The sequence below is a fragment of the Rhinolophus sinicus genome, linkage group LG03 (assembly GCF_036562045.2).
Source record: "Rhinolophus sinicus isolate RSC01 linkage group LG03, ASM3656204v1, whole genome shotgun sequence".
Lineage (NCBI taxonomy): Eukaryota > Metazoa > Chordata > Mammalia > Chiroptera > Rhinolophidae > Rhinolophus > Rhinolophus sinicus.
This window is the reverse complement of record NC_133753.1, coordinates 65,183,187-65,202,148: the sequence shown is the minus strand read 5'-3', so window position 1 is coordinate 65,202,148 and position 18,962 is coordinate 65,183,187. Positions and strand designations below refer to the sequence as shown.

At 37.1% G+C, this 18,962-nt stretch overlaps 1 protein-coding gene across 2 annotated transcripts in view; it reads right to left on the bottom strand.

The window, feature by feature from the left end:
• Positions 1-18,962, bottom strand: part of FSIP1 (fibrous sheath interacting protein 1) — a 164,469-nt gene that overhangs the window by 125,130 nt on the left and 20,377 nt on the right. Inside the window, exon 6 of one of the 2 annotated variants that reach the window (XM_074327919.1) lies at positions 92-193. In XM_074327919.1, the coding sequence (XP_074184020.1) occupies positions 92-193 (102 nt within the window). The remainder of the gene's footprint in view (positions 1-91; positions 194-18,962) is intronic. The other variant, XM_019725567.2, reaches the window with a different exon arrangement.

Sequence of the window (18,962 nt, the reverse complement as noted above, 5' to 3'; positions counted from 1 at the left end):
ATCATGCCCAATCGTTTCACCTGTGAATATTTCTGTATACAGCTAGTATTTTCTTGTGACAATATGGAAAATCTCACAAATTAAAACATACCTTGGTTGACATTCTGTGTACGGTTTTCATATTCTTCTGGAGGGACTTGAGTGTGAAACACTGAGAAAAAGGTGTCTTCAGGCTCATAATGAGAAGGATCTACTGATTTTAAAAAACATTTGTTCAGTACACACAGAATAAATAAGGAATTGGCTACATGAATAGTTGTTTAAACAAAAAGATAAGAACTAACGTTCTCTGCAGTATTCTTAAATCCCCTCCACATACACATTTCTTAAGACAACGTCACTTCCAGGTAGAAATGATAATCATCTCTACACACATGAGCCACTGAAACAAACAGCAGAAATCAAGATAGTCAAACAGCATTTCCCTAGAACTTCTGTGCAAAGAAGGATGTGAAAAAGGTGTGCTAATATATCCTAAGCCCAACATTCATAATACAGCAATTATGTCCAACATTCATAATATAGCAATTATGCATACTGAGTAACTTTGTGCTTCTCTTTTTTATTTTATAATAGATCCCCAAGGTGAAGATTTCAAATATGGTCAGTCATTAATATAAAAGAATGTATTTGAAAGAGAAAACCCAGGAAATTCTTAGCAGTTAGCTTTCTTCTTTGGTGATTTATTCTCTTGGGTTAATCCCATAAAGAAGCAAGGACATCGTGTTTTTCAACTCTTTGTTTTAATGTAATTTATTGTATGTTCTCCGAGTAGCTGACACTATATATTTGCAAGAAACTGCTAACATAAATAAGTAGCCTCTTTTTTAAGTCTCTCTCTATGCCTTCATATGAGAGAATCTGCCAGGTTGTGGCACAGAAATGGTTTTGCTTCAGAAAACATGACAAGTCTTGAAGATATTGCAGAGGCCACCACCTATCTCTGAAACAAACCTGGTTCAAGCACTCCTCTGAGATGACACAGGCAAAGGATGAAGCAGGCAGAAGATACTTTCACCCAACACATAAACATCACCAAATTTAAAACATACAACTTCAGATAGTAAAAACGAAGACAGCAATTCCAATTCCCTGAGTTGGAATTAATAATAATGCAGCATCATTGGGAATGCATTATAGCTTTAATCCGTGTACAATCTTTGATGAGTTAATCTAGCAAATTAGTGGTGTAAGCCCTGGAGGGAAAGAAGTAAGGAATTCAAAAGACAAAAAGGTTTAAAGTTCTTTTCAAACTTTAATTTTTTTGCAACCACTATTATTAAAGGTTTTAAATATTCATTAAAGCAGGTCCAGCAAGTCAGCAATTCGGCAACATTTTATTATCGGTTTAAGTTACTTCATATACTTGAAGTGGTAATATATTTACTTTTGATCCCATAATTCCTTTTTTAAAGCAGTTTCACTCACTTATACTGTAAAGCACCTATAAAAACACAACAATATAAAAATTTGCGATACTAAAAACTATTATAGCAAGGTGATATCTGAAGATTTTAAACCTAGGGGTTTCCCCTAGGCTGAAACTAGTCTTGTGACCCTGTGGCTCATCACCCATGGTGTTGGTGGTATTCATTGCCTCAGATGGAATGTGAGTACAGCCTGGAACAAAAGTGTCATAGCTCAGCTTTGGATTTAAAAGACAACAGTTTTGAAAGTCAGGTATTCAATTGCAGGTGTTTAATGCCTTGAGGAAAAAACAAACCAAAAAAAAGTAACTAATGTGGAAGAACTGATGGAATTAGAAAATAACCATTTGGTAACCACCATAATAATAACGGATTCAGCTAAGAATCATCAATGGATGATAAAACTAGTGGGTGAAGGTTTGAAGAATAACAAGAAAATAACCTCAGAGTATCTCCTCACAAGGTAACGTATTCAGCACAAAAAGGAAAAATAGTAACTTTACAGTGGCGAAGTCTGGCAGACTTTTAACCAAGTGATCAAAGTTAACATCATCAGTAATGGGACAAATGACATCCTGCACTTCCTGATACGATCCATGGAGAAGGACACAGTATCACTTCTGCGGGATTCCTGCCAAAATGCATAATCTGATACACCTGAAACTAATATAATAATGAATATCAACTGTAATTGAAAATTAAAAAAACAAAGTTTACCTGCATAACCTGAACCAAACAGTACGAAACAAAAACAAACCCAAACTGAGGAGCAGTCTACAAAATACCAGACCATAGTCTTCAAAAATGTCAACATCATAAAACCCAAAGAATAAGTAAAGAGATATGACAACTAAATGCAATAGATCTAGGATCTCCTTTTGCTATGAAGAACATTAGTGGGACAATTGACAAAATATGAATAAAACCTATAGATTGGATAAGAGTATTTTATATTGTATCAATGCTAATTTCTTGGTGTGTGTGTGTGTGTGTGTGTGTGTGTGTCCATTCTTGGGTGGAGAGGGAGACAGAGAGGAGAGGCAGGTACATATATCACCACACACACACCTCCCCTTATGCACAAGGAAAAGGTCCTATGAAGATACAACGAGAAAGTGGCCATCTGCAGGCCAGGAAGAGAGACTGGAACAAAAAACAAATTTTCCAGCACCTTACTCTTGGACTTCTAGGCTCCAAAATTGTGAGAAAATAAATTTCTACTGTTTAAGCCACCCAGCCTGTGGTATTTTTTTATGGAAGCCCTAGCAGACTAAGATACACATTTTAAGAGAAAATAAAATGAGCTTAACTAATTTAACTGAAGAAGCTAGAGAAAAGAGTTAACAAAATAACTTCAAGAAAAGAAATAATTAGATAAGAGCCAGAATTAACAAAGAAATTCAAAACTGATCCTTGAAGGTATAAAAAGAAAAATCTGCAAGTGTAATTTTAAAAAGAGAAAACACTAATATACTAATTATAATTAGTATAGCATGGTATTCACGGTATTGCTGAAAAAACAGACACATAGACTGGAATAGAAGAGAGGGTTCTGAAATAGACCCACAAAAACATGGTTAACTGACTTTAACAGAACAAAGGCAATTCAATGGAGACAGGAAAACCTCTTCGACAAATGTTGCTGGAACAATTGGAAGTCCATTTAAAAAAAAAAAACCCAGACACAGGCCTTACACTTCTCACAAAAATTCACTCAAACTGGATTATAAACTTAAATGTAAAATGCGAAAACTAGAGGGTGATGTCAGAAACATGGCATGAGGGCTGATTCTTGAAATCTCCCCTGGAAGTTACAACAAATTGAACAGCTACAATTCAACAAAGGATTCCCTATGAACACACAAGCACATCTGAGAGATCCCTGCGATGAAACATCTGAAGGTGGGCAAAAAGGGCAAACAGGGCTGGAGGGAAGGGGGAAGTGCAGAGACACCAGCCACAGGATGCAGCCCGGAGCGCACTGCGGTCCTGGGAGAGGGGAGGATTGATACTGCAGGTGCACCTTCTATGTCCCACAGTCCTGCCTGAGGGATCAGTACATAATATGGCTGAACCCAGTGATTGCGGCAGAGACCTCGGGGCAAAGACCAACCACAGAGGTGCAACAGCCCTCACTGCCAGGCAGAAAACAAAGCCACGGAGCCTGACCACCTTCCCTCACCCTCTCAGTGTTAGAAGCAGGCACTGAAAAAACTGTAACAGTGCCAGATTGAAGAGCAGAATATCTATAGCCCTGGAGAGACAGTCCCTGAGCAACAGACACATAGTGCAGCTAATTCCGGTGACAGGGAAGGAGCTGTAGGGGCAAGACAGCTGTGGCCTGGCAGGCGCCATGGCTCAGAGTTACAAACACACCTGCTGCCTCTCCCAGCCCACCCCACCCCACCCCCACCTTTCCCAGCTGATCCCTGAGGGGGTACCCAGTTGCTGCTGAGACACACAAGCTCTGCATTGGACTGCAGGGATAGCATTGGGGTTTCAGAGGCTCAGAACCCCATTACCCACCACATTCTCCCACCAGGGTGGTGCCCTGAGACTGAGGTGACCTGATCACAGAGGAGAAGCCCACCTCCCAGAAAACCTCCCACCATATGAGAAGCAAGAACAGCACAAGAGAAAATAAAACGCTGAAACACAAGAGTTAATTAAATACTCCACTGCCACCTACTGGAAAGAAAAAGAAAGGCCTCTTCCTATCAACCTGGTGCAAAATCCGCTCTTGTAGATGCCCAGGAAGAGAAGTAATCCATTAATTGCCATCAATAACCAAGGTAATAAGGCAGCTCAGAAAGAAAATGAAAAATCTCCAGAAAATGCAAAACATATAAAACTTTTAAAAGAAAACATAGGAGAAAAATTTGTGTGACCTTGGCTGTGGTGATGAGTTTTTATATCCAATACCAAAACCATGATCCATGAACTTAAAAACTGTAAGTTGAACTTTATTAAAATTAAAAACTTCGGCTCTGCAAAAGACACTGTTAAAAAAATGAAAACACAAGCCACAAGCTGGGATAAAATATCTGCAAAACACCTATCTGATAAAAGGCTTGTACCAAAAATATACAAAGAACTCTTAAAACTCAACAATAAGAAAAACAACAATCCAATTTTAAAACAGGTCAAAAGATCTGAACAGCCAACTTACTAAAGAAAATATACAGAGGCAAATAAGCATCTGAAAAGCATCATCATTTATCACCAGGGAAATGCAAATGTAAATTAAAACAACAATGAAATACCACTATATACCTATTAAAATGGCTAAAGTCTTAAAAATTTACAATACCAATTGCTGACAAGGATGCAGAGAAATAGGAATTCTCATTCTTTGCCGGTAGGAATGCAAAATGGTACAGCCAATTTGGAACATAGTTTCTTACAACGTTAAACAATATTAACATATGATCCAGCAATCTTGCTCCTAGTTACCTAAATAAATAAAATTTTACGTTCATACAAAAACACTTATACAAATGTTAAAATCAGCTTTTTTCAGAATCATCAAAAAACTGGAAACTATCGAGATAGCTTTCAATAGGTGAAGGGATAAACAAATCATGGCATACCCATAGAATGAAATGTTATTCAGTGACAAAAAGAAATGAGCTATCAAGCCACAAAGAGACATGGATCTTAAACGTATATTGTTAAGTGAAAGAACCCAACCTGAAAAGGCTACATGCTGTGTGATTCCAATTATATAACATTTGAAAAAGACAAAACTAGATACAGTAAAAAGATCAGTGGTGCTAGGGATTTGGGGGGAAAAGCAAGTGTTGAATAGGAATTTGCATGGTTGATCTTTTAGGGTGGTAAAACTATCCTGTGTGATACCATAAGGGTGGTTACATGACACTATGTATTTTTGAAAACCTATTTAACTTCACAGCACAAAGAGTGAACCTTAATGTACAAGGTGTGATCAAAAATTACAGTGAATGTTTCAATTTTTTAAATTTATTACAGTAAAAGACACATTGCCATTAATCCCCCTCACAATACTCCCCCTCACTTTAAACACACTTATCCCATTGTTCTTGCCACTTTCTGAAGCAGTTCTGCAAGTCCTCTTTCGTGAGTGTCTTTAGTTGCGCTATCATGGCTGCCTCGATGTCCTGAATCACTTTGGCTTTGGGGAAGAGCCAGAAGTCGCACGGTGCCAGACCCGGTGAATAAGGTGGATGAGGACACACCATAATGTTTTTATTGGACATAAATTGCCATATACCAGTAGTGATGTGTGACATGGAGCGCTGTCATGATGGAGGATGAAGTAAAGACACTCATGACAGAGGACTTCCAGAACTGCTTCAGAGAGTAGCAAGAACAATGGGATAAGAGTATTCAATATGAAGGGGAGTATTCTGAGGGGGATTAATGGCAATGTGTCTTTTACTGTAATAATTATTTTTATTTAAACATTCACCATGTTTTTCAATCACACCTCATATGCAAATTTTCAAAAGATTATTTAAGATGTCGTAGAATCCCAGATGGAATGCAGAATGTGACAAGACAATCTAACTGCATTACAAATGTATGAAACAAATTCACTGAAAGGGGTGGAGGAAAAAGATGCTCACCTTAAGTAACTCTGGAATGAGTGGAGAAAGACTAAAGGCAACACTTTCGTTAATAATAATGTATCAAGGTAGTGGATGGGGGGAGGAGGGTTGTCACAGTGTGAGGGATATAAATGATAAACATCTAAGTATTACTTTGTTTTGTGCACCTGAAACTAATAAAAAATAAATAAAATAAAAATAATAATAATATTGTATCAATATTGGTTCATTAATTGTAACAAATGTACCATACTAATGTTAATAATAGGGGAAGCTGGTTGCAGGTATATGAGAAATCTTCATACTATCTTCATAATTTTTCTGTAAATCTGAAACTATACTAAAACAAAAAGTTAAACTTTTAGATTAAAAAGAGAAGGAAAACATGAACAAAATTAGATATGAGAAATGGGACATATAAACAATAAGGAGAATTACTATTTTAAAATATTACTGTATATGACATTTTATGTTAGTAAAATTTTAAATCCCAGTGAAATGGATACTTTAAAATCTCAGTGACATGGATATATTACCAAAATTGACTCCAGAAGACTAGTAAACCTAAATACAGTGGTAAATATGAAAGAAGCCGAAAAGAGTCAGAAAATTGCCTCTAAGAAATTATTTGAACCAGATGGCTTTCCTAGGGAAATCTTTCAAATTTTTAGAGAACAGATAATCCCCATGTTATATAAACTATTTCAAAGCAGAGAAATAAATGAACAGCCAGAGCTATTTATTTTATGAAGTAACATAGCCTGACAAAGCATACACACACACACATATACCCCCAATCCCACCTGTACCCCTAACATATGTGCACATGGGGGATACACATACATACACACACACACACACACACACACACTAATCTCACTTTTAAAGGCAGATGCAAAAATTATGAATAAATTTAGCCATTCAAATCTGGAACTGAATTAAAAGAATAATCCTCGATAGCCAAGAAGTATTGACGCAGGAATAAAAGACTCATTTAGTTTTTACTTTAAAACATTAAATAAGTTCGTCAAGTAAGAAAAATTTTATGACAATTTAAATAGATATGGAAATGCATTAAATAATTTTGAAAACTAAGTCCTTCTAAAGTTCTCAGAATATGTATGAATAATTATCGAGAAGGACACAAAAATTACCATTATTACCAGGTAGTCATAAACTAACAAGATTCAAAGCAAACAACCAAATATAGTTAGAATTAATAAGGTAATTTCATTGTCACTGAGGGCTGGAGGAGATCAATGTCCCAACTCAAGCAGTCAGACAGAGAGAGGGCAGATGCTTCCGTCTTCCACCTTTTAGAGCTAGTGAGGCCCCAACAGGCTGGATGATGCCCACCTGCACTGGGGAGGGTAATGCACTCCACCCCTTCCACAAATTCAAATTCCACAGTCTCTTCCTGAAACCCCGTCACGGTTACACCAGAAATAATGCTTAACCAGACATCTGGGCATCCCGTGATTCACTCAAGGTGTCACATAAAATTAACCATCACAAAGAGTGGATAGATGATGAAACGATTCACCAAGATAGAGAAAACATACCAAAGGTTTCTACAATGGAAAGTAAAGGGGGTGGAGCGGAGAGGAGAACCGGCAGCAAACAATGAATCCAGTAAAAATGCTACTATTTTATTAGTGGTCAACTATGTCAGATGCTACAGAAATATCAAGTAAGATAAAAATTGGAAGTATGTCACTAGATTAAGAATTTAGGTGGACCACTGAGGAAGCAGTTTCTTCAGTATGGTAGGAGGAAATACATACCAATGAGGAGCTAAGAAGTCAATGGCAGTTGACCAGGTAGCACCAGTAGGTGTAGACTATTTTTTCAAGAAGCCTAACCTTTTAAGGAGAAGAGGAACATTGAGGGATCTGTTTGAGAGTAGGGTGAAGAACTGAGGGATGAGGTTTTATTTGTATGTTTGGTTGATTTGATGGCTCTTTGATTCTGTTTTAGGACCAGAAGATTTAAACATGGTAAACTAAAGGGAAGGAGCCAGACAAGAGAGAAAGTGAAGCTCTAGGTGAGAGACAGAATGATTGATGGATCAGGAACCGGGGGCAGGGTGAAAGGGATGGGGTGTTATTGACTTTGGCCTTGGAGAAGAGCACCTTCCCTCCATCTAAGGTGAGCGTGGAGGGGAATGCAGGGGCACAATCAGAAAGCAGTTTAGAGACAGAAAGAAAGAATGGGGAAGGGATTCCCACCAGTTGATCCATTTTCTCTAGACAGTAAGTCTGCCAGAGCGAAGAACTTGCAGAAGAGGATAGGAGGTTAAACACATAATAGCAATTTGGAATAGCCACTTTGGAGACTGCCAAAGAAATTGCCAGGCAATACTAAGAATCCAACAGAGGTTAAAAACCAAAATTTCTTAGTTGTACCAGTTAGCACTATTATATGATTTTCTCCCTCAGGCCTCTGCAAATCAGAGCAGGAAGAGACTACCAGACTTTCTTGGAATATTTAATCTTAACATCCAAAAGCAGAAGTATCACATAGCTGAATTTCACAGAAAAGCACTTTGAAAGAGGTATTCAGATTTTGAGACGCATGATTTGATTAATATGTCACTGTTGTGTGCTTTCACATACTTACAAATTTGGAGCTGGAAACACAAGAGGCAAATGTGACAAAGGCAAAAAAGAATAACCTCTGTCAAAAACACCAATAACAAACAACCACATCACTGGATGTGATGAATTTGTTTTAGAGAGTATTGAATTCTATCTCTATTCCTCAGATCAATGCTAAAAAAAAACAAGGGAAAACTTTGGTATGGTAAAGAGTTTGATTTTCAAGACATTTCTCTAGAAAAATGTAAAAGTGAATCCTCAAGTAGGGAGTGGGATAGACTTTTAAAATATTTTTGAGATCTCTAGCCAAGTGCAATAGTGTCTACTTCAGAATCTCAGTAGTTAAACTTGAGGTTATTAACTCTGGGTTATAAAACCAAAATGTGGTAAAAATCACTTTAATGTGTTTTTTATCTTTCTCTTGGAGTCAAGGTTTCATTTATGTTCAGTACCTATAAATAAAACTGAATAACAGCTCAACAAGTATCTTTTCATTTTTCTTTTTTTGCTGTGGGTTATTTGTGATGTGAGAAGGGGACTAGGATGTATTTTGTGTTTGGGGGGCTGGAAAACAGGTTGGAAACTGCCATTCTGACACCAGTCCAAAGTCTGTCAAATTACTCTCAAATAAAAAGTTAAGGACATGACTGAGAGAGACAAAGAAGAACGCTCATCTCATCTTAAGAATTTCTCCCTTTTTTTTAAAGGGAAAAAATTAAGAAGAAAAGTAGAAAGTAGGTTTGGGTATGTTTGTACGTGTGTGTTTAAAGTTCAAGTCTGAATAACAGCTGGCTGTAAATTCTTCAATACTTTTTTTTAAAGTACTCATTTTAACTAGATGCTGCCATCTACTGGACAATTTACAAGGGCTTTGCGCTTTCCTGGTAGCAAAAAAATGATCATGGAGGGAAAAGGTAAGATTTGTTTTCATAATAAGCCCTATAAAAACATTTTACTTTAAAACTTAGGGCTATATACTGTGGGTGCCAAAAATGCATGCACATGACTTGTCCTCATCTTTTGTTATCGGTATATATTGAGCATTACAATTTTAATACAGTTTCTTCCTTTCTTAAAATGTGTATACATTTTATTCACACCCTCTGTATATGTCGGCTTGATCAAAATAATTGTTAATCATTTAATTTTTTATATTTTTAATTAAGAGAGGTAGCTGAAGTTCAGTGAAAAACATGGGAAAGAAACTGATCTCAGAATGGAACAGATATAAGCAGTTTCACACCACTTTAGAATATGCTGCTATGTCATAATAGTAGGAATATGAGACTTCCAAAAATCAGTGGTATGTGGTCAAATTGGACTCTTGCATTTCTATTCATTTATTTGATACATGCAGTGAAAATACCCTAATAATACATTTCTTAAACAGAAGATTCCAAAAGTTTCCTCATTTGGAATAAGGTAATAATTATGTTACATAAAATGTTTTTTAAATGAGTAATTAGGCTACTGATGTATTCTAAAGTAAATCCTATCTCTGTTGGTTTTTAAGACTTTTAAAAATCAGGTAAGTAACTGCTAAATACGTATCTAGGATACAAAGAGCCAGCAGGAAATTTCATTAAGTAATTTGCCTTCTATAAAAGACCAGTCATCAAAAAAACATGTTCTAATTAAATCTGAAGAAACAATAAAATCTGAAGAGACAATAAAATCTGAAGCGACAACAACAATGCTGTCTCTTCATTTTGGTGAACTGGTCAAGTGTGAGCTAATCAAGACAGACAGTGACAACAGGGACAACAGACATTTGGTTCGCCTACCTGTCTTTTCCTCACATTTCATTTTACATCAACCCTACTTCTGTGTCTTATCGGCTCCACCAATACATAATAAATCAATCTGATAAATCTTATAAATATAAAGAAATATAAATTAATGATACAATAAATAAATAACAATACAAAAATAAAATTTAAATGAAATAAAGATAAATATAAATAAACAAATCTTATCTGCTCTGCCAATATGTAATAATTGACTAAGGATTCAAACTCTAACAATTGAAACTCTAACATAATAATGTTTAAAGCAATGATTCTCTCTGAACATAACTTTCAAGCCCCTGGTAACTCTAGCTTTCAGTTCATTAAGTCCAACTACTTTCCATGCTAGAGCATTAGCACTAATCTAACCTGACTGTAACTATCTGTAGGGCCTACGGTAGTTGTGTGACTCCAGGGCTACAACTGTGAGCTCTAGAGGTTTAAGCCAAATATACATGTCATGAGCTTTAAAAATTAATGTATTTGATAGTTCTGACTTAATTTTGAAGAAAGGGCAACTGAAAACAAAAGTCTTGCCCTCCGGGGCCAAAAGTTCACTTGGTAGTGAACTCTGTGACTGAAAAGGTTAATGTCTAAAGGTTGCCATCAATCCCCTCATCCCCTATAGAAATCAGCATTTAGCTTCTGTTCCCAAAAATGTAGAGGCTGAGATGCTATAGCATCTACAATCACATGCCTGACACTGTCCGTGTGTTTTATTTGGGAATAAAGAGTGGAGTCTCAATTCTATGAAGGTGTAGAATTACTGATAGACATGAAAGAAAAATATAAGAAGTTAAACTTTTTGAGATAGACTATCTTCATGCAATAGCCTAGACATTTAAGTTAGTAGAAAAGCATTGTATAAGCGATTGGTTTAGAAGTGCTCTGCAGTCTTTTTTCTTAAATAATGTAGTCATTGCTAAACAGTTCTGAAAAAAAAATAGGCCGGTGGAAAATACGTTATTTCAAACAATCTTTTTGAAAAAGACAATATAGGGCCGGCCCGGTGGCTCAGGTGGTTAGAGCTCCATGCTCCTAACTCCAAAGGCTGCTGGTTCGATTCCCACATGGGCCAGTGGGCTCTCAACCACAAGGTTGCCAGTTCACTTCCTCGAGTCCCGCAAGGGATGGTGGGCTCTGCCCCCTGCAACTAAGATTGAACACGGCACCTTGAGCTGAGCTGCCTCCCGGATGACTCAGTTGTTGGTTGGAGCGCGGGCTCTCAACCACAAGGTTGCCAGTTCAATTACTCAACTCCCACAAGGGATGGTGGGCAGCGCCCCCTGCAACTAAGATTGAACACGGCACCTTGAGCTGAGCTGCCGCTGAGCTCCCGGATGGCTCAGTTGGTTGGAGCGTGTCCTCTCAACCACAAGGTTGCCGGTTTGACTCCTGCAAGGGATGGTGGACTGTGCCCCCTGCAACTAGAAACGGCAACTGGACCTGGAGCTGAGCTGCGCCCTCCACAACTAAGACTGAAAGAACAACAACTTGAAGCTGAACAGAACCCTCCACAACTAAGACTGAAAGGACAACAAGTTGACTTGGAGAAAAGTCCTGGAAGTGCACACTGTTCCCCAATAAAAATCCTGTTCACCTTCTCCAATAAAATCTTTTAAAAAAAAAAAAAAAAAGACAATATACCTGCCCTAACAAAATGCATTACAAGCTATTAATACAATAATCAAAACAGTGCAATACTAACATCATCACAGACAGAAATATTGAAGAAATAGAAATTTTGTAAATAGACTCAATTAGTGCATGATAAAGTTAGGATTTCAAATGAGTAGGGAAATTATGGATTCTCCAATAAAAGGTCTTGAAACAATTATCTAACAAATTGGGCAGAAAAAACTAAACCAATGATCTCATATGTGACACCAAAACAAATTCCAAATAGATTAATATTTATAATCATTTCATAAAATAATAACTTATGAAAGGAAAACATGGTACATTTTTATATAATCTTAAATTCGACAAGGAGTTTTTAAGCAGAGCAACAATTAACAATAACATAAAAAAATGACTGATTTAACTAAATAAAAAAATGTTAATGTCAGTAGAGCAAGAAATACCACAAAACTAAAGAAAAATAAGTTAGAAGAATGTATTTCATAGTTATGGCAAAGACTTAGTATTCTTAATATGTAAAGGAGCCCTTCAAATCAATAAAAAGGAATACCTCACTTTATAAAAGAACAAGTAATTAACAAAATGGCTAAACAAAAGAATAAGTAATCAATCACCCTGAGAGATACACATTATTGTGATTTTAGTTTTAAATAAACAAAGTTTTAAAACAATTACAAAATTCATTGTTGTTGTGGGTATAGAAAAACAATACTCAGATACAATGTTGATGGAGGTCTAAATTGATACAACCTTTCAGTAAGTCAATATGGATAAAAATCTTTTAAAAGTCCAACTCCTTTAACTAAGTAGATTGTCTTAATACACCTTATTCAAAGGTGTATTAGTTTCCTATAGCTGTTGTCACAAATTAATACAAACCTGATCACTTAAAACCACAGTAATGTATTTTCTCACAGTTCTGGAGGCCAGAAGTCCAAATCAAGGTGTCAGTAGGGCCGTACCCTGCAAGGGCCCTCGCTGGGAGTCTGTTCCTGACCTCTTCCAGTCTCTGGTGACTGCCAGCATTCCTTGGCTTGAGGTCACATCATTCAGATCTCTGCTTTCATCTGCACTTCACCTTCTCCTCTTCTGTGAGTCTCTGCTCTCTCTGCCTCTCATAAGGACACTTATGATGGCATTTAGGGCCCACCTCCATATTCCAGGATTATCTCCTTATCCTCAGATCCTTAACTTAATCATATCTGCAAAGACCCATTTCCAAATAAGGTAAAATTTGCAGCTTCTAGGGATTTGACATGAATATTTCTTGGGGGCAGTGGGGGGAGGCATTTTTGGGGGCCTACCGCAGAAGGTAATAACAAAATAGTTGCCTAAGTATGTTATTGCAGTATTACGTATAATTGAAAAAAATGAAAAACAAAGAAATAATCTAAATGTTTAACAGGAAGGTATTAGTTGAACAAATCATGGTACATCCATATGGGGAGTTAATATACAGTTATTAAAAATAATGCCAATGCAATGATGTCATAAAAATGGCACCATGAAGTGAGCCTCTTGAAATCTTCCCTGGAATTTACAACAAATTGAACAATTGTAACTCCACAAAGGACTCCCTGTGCAGCAGACAGGCAAGACTAAGAGGCATACTGCTGAAATCATCTAAAGGTGGGCAAATTGTGAGAGTGGTGGGGGGGGCAGGGAAGGTAGAAGTGTAGAGACAGAGTTGTGCAGGCGCAGGACACAGACCTAGCTCAGTACTCCGAGCTCGTTGCATTCCAGAACTACTACAGTTGTGGGAGAGGGAAATACTCAGACTGCTAGGGCTCCTCTTATGACCCACAGGGCTGAGGGGACAGCATATAACACGACTGAACCCAACGCTCACAGCAGATACCTCAGAGCAAAGACTGAAGGAAGAAGGCTGAAAACGGTGGTGTAAGCCCTCACTGCCACAGAGAACGGAAGCCTTAGGCACTAAGACTAGCCGCCCCCTCCCTACCCTCCCAGAGCTCACCCCGTCCCCACCTGCCCGGTGCTAGAAGTGGAACAGTAGGAGTGTCAGATAAAAGAACAGAATATTTGCAGTTCTGAGAACTGTGGTCCACAGACACGGACTGCCAGCCCAACTAGTTCCGGCAAAGGGGACAGAGCCGTGGAAGCAGGACTGGCTATGGTGGTGGTCATTGCCATTGCTCTAGGCCACCTCTCACAACCCACCCTACCCCTGTCCCCGCCTATCTGGGAGGATCACTGCAGGAGTAAACAGAGCTGAATGAAACACATGCGCTCCGAATCTGGTGCAGGAAGAGCTTTGGAACTTCAGAAGCTCTCCACATCCCCCCACAGAGGAGGGACCCTATGACCCAGGCGAACTGTTCACAGAGGAGAAGCTGCCTTCCAGGGAATCCCGCCATTGTGTGAGAAGCCAGAATAGTGCAGAGAAATATAACACTACAGTGTGAGACAAAAAAAAAAGCTGCAGTTGGAGAGAAAATAAAGCATTCTACCAACACCTACTGGAAAACAAAAGAAAGACCTCTTCCTATCAACCTGTTGCAGAACCCACTCCTGTAGATGTCTAGGAAGACAAATAATAAATCATTTGTTGCCCTGAATAACCAAGATAACAAGACAGCTCAGAAAGAAAATGAGAAGTCTCCAGAAAATAAACTTAAAGACATGGAAATATGTGACTTAAATGACAGAGAAGTCAAGATTGCAGTTCTTAAAAAACTCAACGAGATGCAAGAAAACACAGACAGGTAGTTTAATGAACTCAGAAACACAATCAAAGAACAAAATGAATATTTAACCAAAGAGATTGAAACTTTAAAAAGGAACCAAATATAATTTCTGGAGATTAAGAACTCAATAAAAGAAATGATGAATGAAATAGCCAGCTTAGGTAGTAGAGTTGACCAAATGGAGGTAGGAATCAGTGACATCGAACATAGAAATCTGGAAATTTCACAGATCGAAGAAGAAAGACTTGAGACTTAAAAGAAATGAAACTCTACAAGAACTTTCTGACTCCATCAGAAAGAGCAATATAAGAATAATGGGCATACCAGAAGGAAAAGAAAGAGAGAAGGCAACAGAGAGTATATTCAAACAAATAGTCAATGAGAACTTCCCAAACTTGTGGAAAGAACTGGATCCTCGAATCCAAGAAGCAAATAGAACACCTAATTACCTCAACCCCAACAGGCCTTCTCCAAGGCACATTGTATTGAAGCTGTCAAAAATCAATGACAAAGAAAGAATCCTCAAGGCAGCCAGGGAAAAGAAGATGGTAACCTACAAAGGAAAGCCCATTAGATTATCATCAGATTTTTCAGCAGAAACTCTACAAGCCAGGAGGGAGTGGAACCAAATATTCAAACTATTGAAAGAGAGAAATTATGAGCCAAGAATAATATATCCAGCAAAGATATCCTTTAGATATGAAGGAGGAATAAAGACCTTTCCAGACATACAGAAGCTGAGGGAATTTTCTAACATGTGACCTGCACTACAAGAAATACTGAAGGAGGCTATTCGACCACCATCAACAGGGACAATTTGTGGCAACCAAAACATAAAAAGGGGGAGAGTAAAGGCCTGAATCGGACTATGGGAATGGAGAAAGTAAGCATGCTGAAGAAAATGGAATATTCTAAATATCAAACTTTCTTTTACATAAACTTAATGGTAACCACTCAAAAAAAAATCCAGAACTGAAATATATAATGTAATAAAAGAAGAAATGGGGGGAAATCATAGAATACCACCACACAGAAGTAACAGACAAAAACAAAAAGGCAAAGAAACAATGGAGACACAGCCTTACCAGAAAACCAAAGATAGAATGAAAGGAAATCCTCACATATCAATAATCACCCTAAATGGAAACGGACTAAACTCACCAATAAAAAGGCACAGAGTAGCAGATTGGATCAAAAAACTAAACCCAACCATATGCTGCCTCCAAGAGACACAACTCAGCTACAAGGACAAATATAGACTCAAAGTGAAAGGGTGGAAATTGACACTCCAAGCAAATGGTATCCAGAGAAAATCAAGAGTAGTCATACTGACATCAGATGAAACAGACTTCAGGGTGAAAAAGGTAACAAGAGACAAAGATGGACATTTCATAATCGTAAAGGGGACTATACAACAAGAAGACATAACAGTCATCAGTATTTATGCCCCCAAACAGGGAGCATTAAAATATACCAAGCAACTACTAACAGAACTAAAGGGAGAAATTGACCAAAACAATTATAGTAGGGGCAATTATAGTAGGGGACCTAAATACATCATTGACAGTGATGGATAGATCATCCAAACAGAAAATAAATAAATAAAATAGCAGCCCTAAATGACACATTAGGTGAAATGGACATAATTGACATTTATAGAGCACTTCATCCTAGAACATCAGACTATACATTTTTTTCTAGTGTACCTGGAACATTCTCAAGGATAGACCACATATTGGGACATAAAACTAGCCTCAGCAAATTTAAGAAGATTGAAATCATACCAAGAATATTCTCTTATCACAAGACTTTGAAATTGGATATCAACTGCAAAAAGAAAGCAGGAAAAAACCACAAATACATGGAGATTAAACAACATACTTTTAAAGAACGACCGGGTCAAAGAAGAAATAAGAGGAGAGATCAAAAGATACGTAGAAACAAATGAGAATGAATATACATCCTACCAAAATTTTAGGGATGCAGCGAAAGCAGTTTTAAGAGGGAAATTTATATCATTACAGGCCTAGCTCAAGAAACAAGAAAAATCCCAGGTAAATAATCTCACATTACACCATAAAGAACTAGAAAAAGAAGAACAAATGAAACCCAAGGTCAGCAGAAGAAAGGAAATAATAAAAATCAGAGCAGAACTAAATGAAATAGAGAACCAAAAGACAATAGAAAACATTAACATGACAAAGAGCTGGTTCTTTGAAAAGATTAATAAAATTGACAAATCCTTGGCTAGACTCACTAAGATAAAAAGAGAAAAAGACACTAATAAACAGAATCAGAAATAAAAGACGGGAAGTTATCACGGATGCCACATAAATACAAAGGATCATCCAAGAATACTATGAAGAACTATATGCCACCAAATTGAATAACCTAGAAGAAACGGACAAATTCTTAGAAACATACAGCCATCCTAGGCTGAATCATGAAGAATTAGAAAATCTAAATAGACTGATCACCAGTAAGGAAATTGAATCAGCCATCTGAAGCCTTCCCAAAAGCAAAAGTTCAGGACCAGATGGCTCCACTAGTGAATTCTATCAAACCTTCAAAGATCTAATACCTGTCCTACTCAAACTCTTCCAAAAAATTGAAGAAGAGACAATACTCCCTAACTCATTTCATGAGGCCAACATTACCCTGATACCAAAACCTCGTAAAGATAACACAAAAAAGAAAACTACAGACCAATATTTCTGATGAATACAGATGCAAAAATCCTAAACAAAATTCTAGCAAATTGAATGCAACAATGCATTAAAAAGATTATTCATCACGACCAAGTGGGGTTCACCCCAGGGGCACGAGGATGGTTCAACATATGCAAATCCATCAATGTGATACATCACATAAACAAAATAAAGGAGAAAAACCATATGATTATATCAATTGATGCAGCAAAAGCATTTGACAAGATACAATATCCATTTATGACTAAAACACTTAATAAAATCAGTATAGAAGGAAAATACCTTAACATAATAAAGGCCATATATGACAAACCCTCAACCAATATCATAATTAACGGTGAAAAACTGAAGCTCTTTGCTCTACGTTCAGGAACATGACAGGGCTGTCCCCTATCACCTCTGCTTTTCAACATAGTGTTGGAAGTCCTTGCCAGAGCAATCAGGCAAGAGAAAGAAATAAAAGGCATCCAAATTGGGAATGAAGAAGTTAAATTATCACTCTTTGCAGATGACATGATGCTATATATAGAAAACCCTAAAGACTCCACCAAAAAGCTTTTAGAAACAATCAACGAATACAGTAAAGTTGCCGTCTACAGAACCAACGTACAAAAGTCCATTGCATTCCTATATACTAACAATGAAATCTCAGAAAAAGAAATAAAAAAAAACAATTCCTTTTGCAGTTGCAACAAAAAGAATAAAATACCTAGGAATAAACTTAACCAAGGATGTGAAAGACCTACATGCTGAAAACTATAAGACATTTTTGAAAGAAATTGAAGAAGACACAAAGAAATGGAAAGATATTCTGTGCTCATGGATTAGAAGAATCAACATAGTTAAAATGGCCATATTACCCAAAGCAATATAAAGATTCAATGCAATCCCCATCAAAATCCCACTGGCATATTTTAAAGAAATAGAACAAAAAATCATCAGATTTGTTTGGAACCACAAAAGACCCCGAATAGCCAAAGCAATCTTAAGAAAAAAGAACAATAATGGAGGTATCACACTTCCTGACTTTGGCTTGTACTACAGGGCCACAATAATCAAAACAGCATGGTATTGGCAGAAAAACAGACACATAGACCAATGGAATAGAATTGAGAACCCAGAAATAAAACCACATAAATATGGACAGATAATTTTTGACAAAAAAGTTAAAAACATACAATGGAGGAAAGACAGCCTCTTCAATAAATGGTGCTGGGAGAATTGGGTAACCACGTGCAAAAGAATGAAACTGGACTGCTATTTGTCACCATGTACCAAAGTTAATTCAAAATGGATCAAAGACTTAAGCATAAGACCTGACACAATAAACTGCATAGAAGAAAACATAGGTACTAAACTTATGGACCTTGGGTTCAAAGAGTATTTTATGAATTTGACTCCAAAGGCAATGGAAGTAAAAGCTAAAATAAATGAATGGGACTATATGAAACTTAAAAGCTTCTGCACAGCAAAAGAAACCATTGACAAAATAAAGAGGCAACCAA